This window comes from Macrobrachium nipponense, chromosome 36, assembly GCF_015104395.2.
Source record: "Macrobrachium nipponense isolate FS-2020 chromosome 36, ASM1510439v2, whole genome shotgun sequence".
Lineage (NCBI taxonomy): Eukaryota > Metazoa > Arthropoda > Malacostraca > Decapoda > Palaemonidae > Macrobrachium > Macrobrachium nipponense.
In genome coordinates this window covers 56,798,619-56,801,118 of record NC_087220.1, presented here as the reverse complement: position 1 = coordinate 56,801,118, position 2,500 = coordinate 56,798,619, and the positions used below count along the sequence as shown (strand labels likewise).

Sequence of the window (2,500 nt, the reverse complement as noted above, 5' to 3'; positions counted from 1 at the left end):
ATTAAAGGGCCATTCAATGTAATAGGGCCAATTTACTTCTTGCGTAGTCCTCTATGTATATAGGTTGCTGCAGGTCAGAGAGAGAGAGAGAGAGAGAGAGAGAGAGAGAGAGAGAGAGAGAGAGAGAGAAATTATAGCCCTAAAAGAGCTATTTCATCACATCGTTCAATTTCTTGTGAGTGGACGTTGGACAGTCACTTACAAAGCGGGTAGGGGGTGTGGGATGGTGGCACTACCCCTATGGTGGGGGGGAGGGGGGAGATAGGGGGTATGGGGAAGTGCCCGAGGGGTGTGGTAAGTGGCACTGGCACTGACGAGGCGCTCACAGACCGTTGCTAAGGGATATGCCCGGTTTAATCAGCATTTATCGGGGGCAAATGACCCTAAGGGAACTTAGACGGCGCGCGAACACTCGACTGTCTCTCTCTCTCTCTCTCTCTCTCTCTCTCTCTCTCTCTCTCTCTCTCTTCTCTCTTCTCTCTCTCTCTCTCTCTTCGCATCCTGAATCGCGCAAGAGATTTATAGAAATATGCAGGTATATAGAATATTTATAGATTATATATAAAACCTCCCAACACTACTTTTCCTATATTGACGTATTTAATTACTTTTATCCTAAACGAACAAGCCCGATAAGCACACATTTTTAATTCATTTTCGTCGTAAACGAACACCCCCGAGTAACAAACGCCCCCTTTTAAACACTACCAACCTTCGTCAATGTCCGACCGATAAGCCTCGGCTTTGGCGAGCGCTGAAGGGTCCGGGGGCGGGGCTCCCAGTTCCATAAGGAAGTTATAGGTCAGGATGTGGAACACCGCTCCCTGCGCAGCTGGGCCCATGGGTGGCATGGCTGACTCTTTCGTTGAACGTTTGCAGGAACCTGGATGGGTAATAAAAAGGATTACGAATTTTAAAAAAATATAAATCAAAATTAGAAAAGGGTTGAAGGATTGATATTTAGGGAGGTAACAGGGCATTTTTTAAAGGTAAATGGGACCTTTTAAAAATTCTTTATGATTTAGATATTTCAAAAAGGAAATTAGAAAATAAAATTAATTTAGGAAAGGGTTGAAGACTTGATATTTTAGGGTGGTGTAATAGGGCTTCTTTTTAAGGTAAATGGGACCTTTTTAAAATTCTTTGTGATTTAGGGAAAATTTCTAAAATTTAGGAAAGACGAGAAATAGCTTTAAGGGAAATAGAGACAGATTTTAAGGTTTTAGTATAATTACTTAGTAAGTATATTGATTAACTTTATTTTATTAAAAAAATATCATTTTTAAAGATGTCTAAAATTTTATGAAAGACGAGAAATACTTTTAAGGGAAATAGAGACAGATTTTAAGGTTTTAGTATAATTACTTGATAAGTATATTCATGAAACTTCATTTTATCATAAAAATATAATTTTTAAAGATTTCTTTAAAATATTGTAAGCTGCTGGGGTAAATAAATATAGGAATTTAATGTTTGTAATAAACAAGTTACCGATACTTCCACAGCATCATGGCATTAGCGCGAATAAATAAATAAATAAATAATAATAATAATAATAATAAGAAGAAGAAGAAGAAGAAGAAGAAGAAGAAGAAGAAGAAGAAGAAGAAGAAGAAGAAGTAGTAGTAGTAGTAGTAGTAGTAGTGTAGTAGTAGTAGTAGTAGTAGATAGTATAGAGGACTGTGTCAACATCGAGAACAGAGCACTGGGGCAATATCTGAAAACCAGTGAAGACGAGTGGCTAAAGAGTGCATGGGAAGAAGGACTAATAAAAGTAGACGAAGACCCAGAAATGTACAGAGACAGGAGAATGACAAAAAAAGAACAGAGGACGGTGGCACAACAAACCAATGCACGGACAATACATGAGACAGACTAAAGAACTAGCCAGCGATGACACATGGCAATGGCTACAGAGGGGAGAGCTAAAGAAGGAAACTGAAGGAATGATAACAGCGGCACAAGATCAGGCCCTAAGAACCAGATATGTTCAAAGAACGATAGACGGAAATAACATCTCTCCCATATGTAGGAAGTGCAATACGAAAAATGAAACCATAAACCACATAGCAAGCGAATGCCCGGCACTTGCACAGAACCAGTACAAAAAGAGGCATGATTTAGTGGCAAAAGCCCTCCACTGGAGCCTGTGCAAGAAACACCAGCTACCTTGCAGTAATAAGTGGTACGAGCACCAACCTGAGGGAGTGATAGAAAACGATCAGGCAAAGATCCTCTGGGAGTATGGTATCAGAACGGATAGGGTGATACGTGCAAACAGACCAGACGTGACGTTGATTGACAAAGTCAAGAAGAAAGTATCACTCATTGATGTCGCAATACCATGGGACACCAGAGTTGAAGAGAAAGAGAGGGAAAAAATGGATAAGTATCAAGATCTGAAAATTGAAATAAGAAGGATATGGGATATGCCAGTGGAAATCGTACCCATAATCATAGGAGCACTAGGCACGATCCCAAGATCCCTGAAAAGGAATCT

The 2,500-nt window shown here is 39.8% G+C and overlaps 1 protein-coding gene across 1 annotated transcript in view; it reads right to left on the bottom strand.

Moving 5' to 3' along the window:
• The window catches only part of LOC135203695 (pancreatic lipase-related protein 2-like), a 13,550-nt gene that overhangs the window by 8,936 nt on the left and 2,114 nt on the right, over positions 1–2,500 (bottom strand). The window contains exon 2 of the mRNA XM_064233597.1: positions 713–883. Within this exon, the coding sequence (XP_064089667.1) occupies positions 713–851 (139 nt within the window). The 5' untranslated portion in view covers positions 852–883. The remainder of the gene's footprint in view (positions 1–712; positions 884–2,500) is intronic.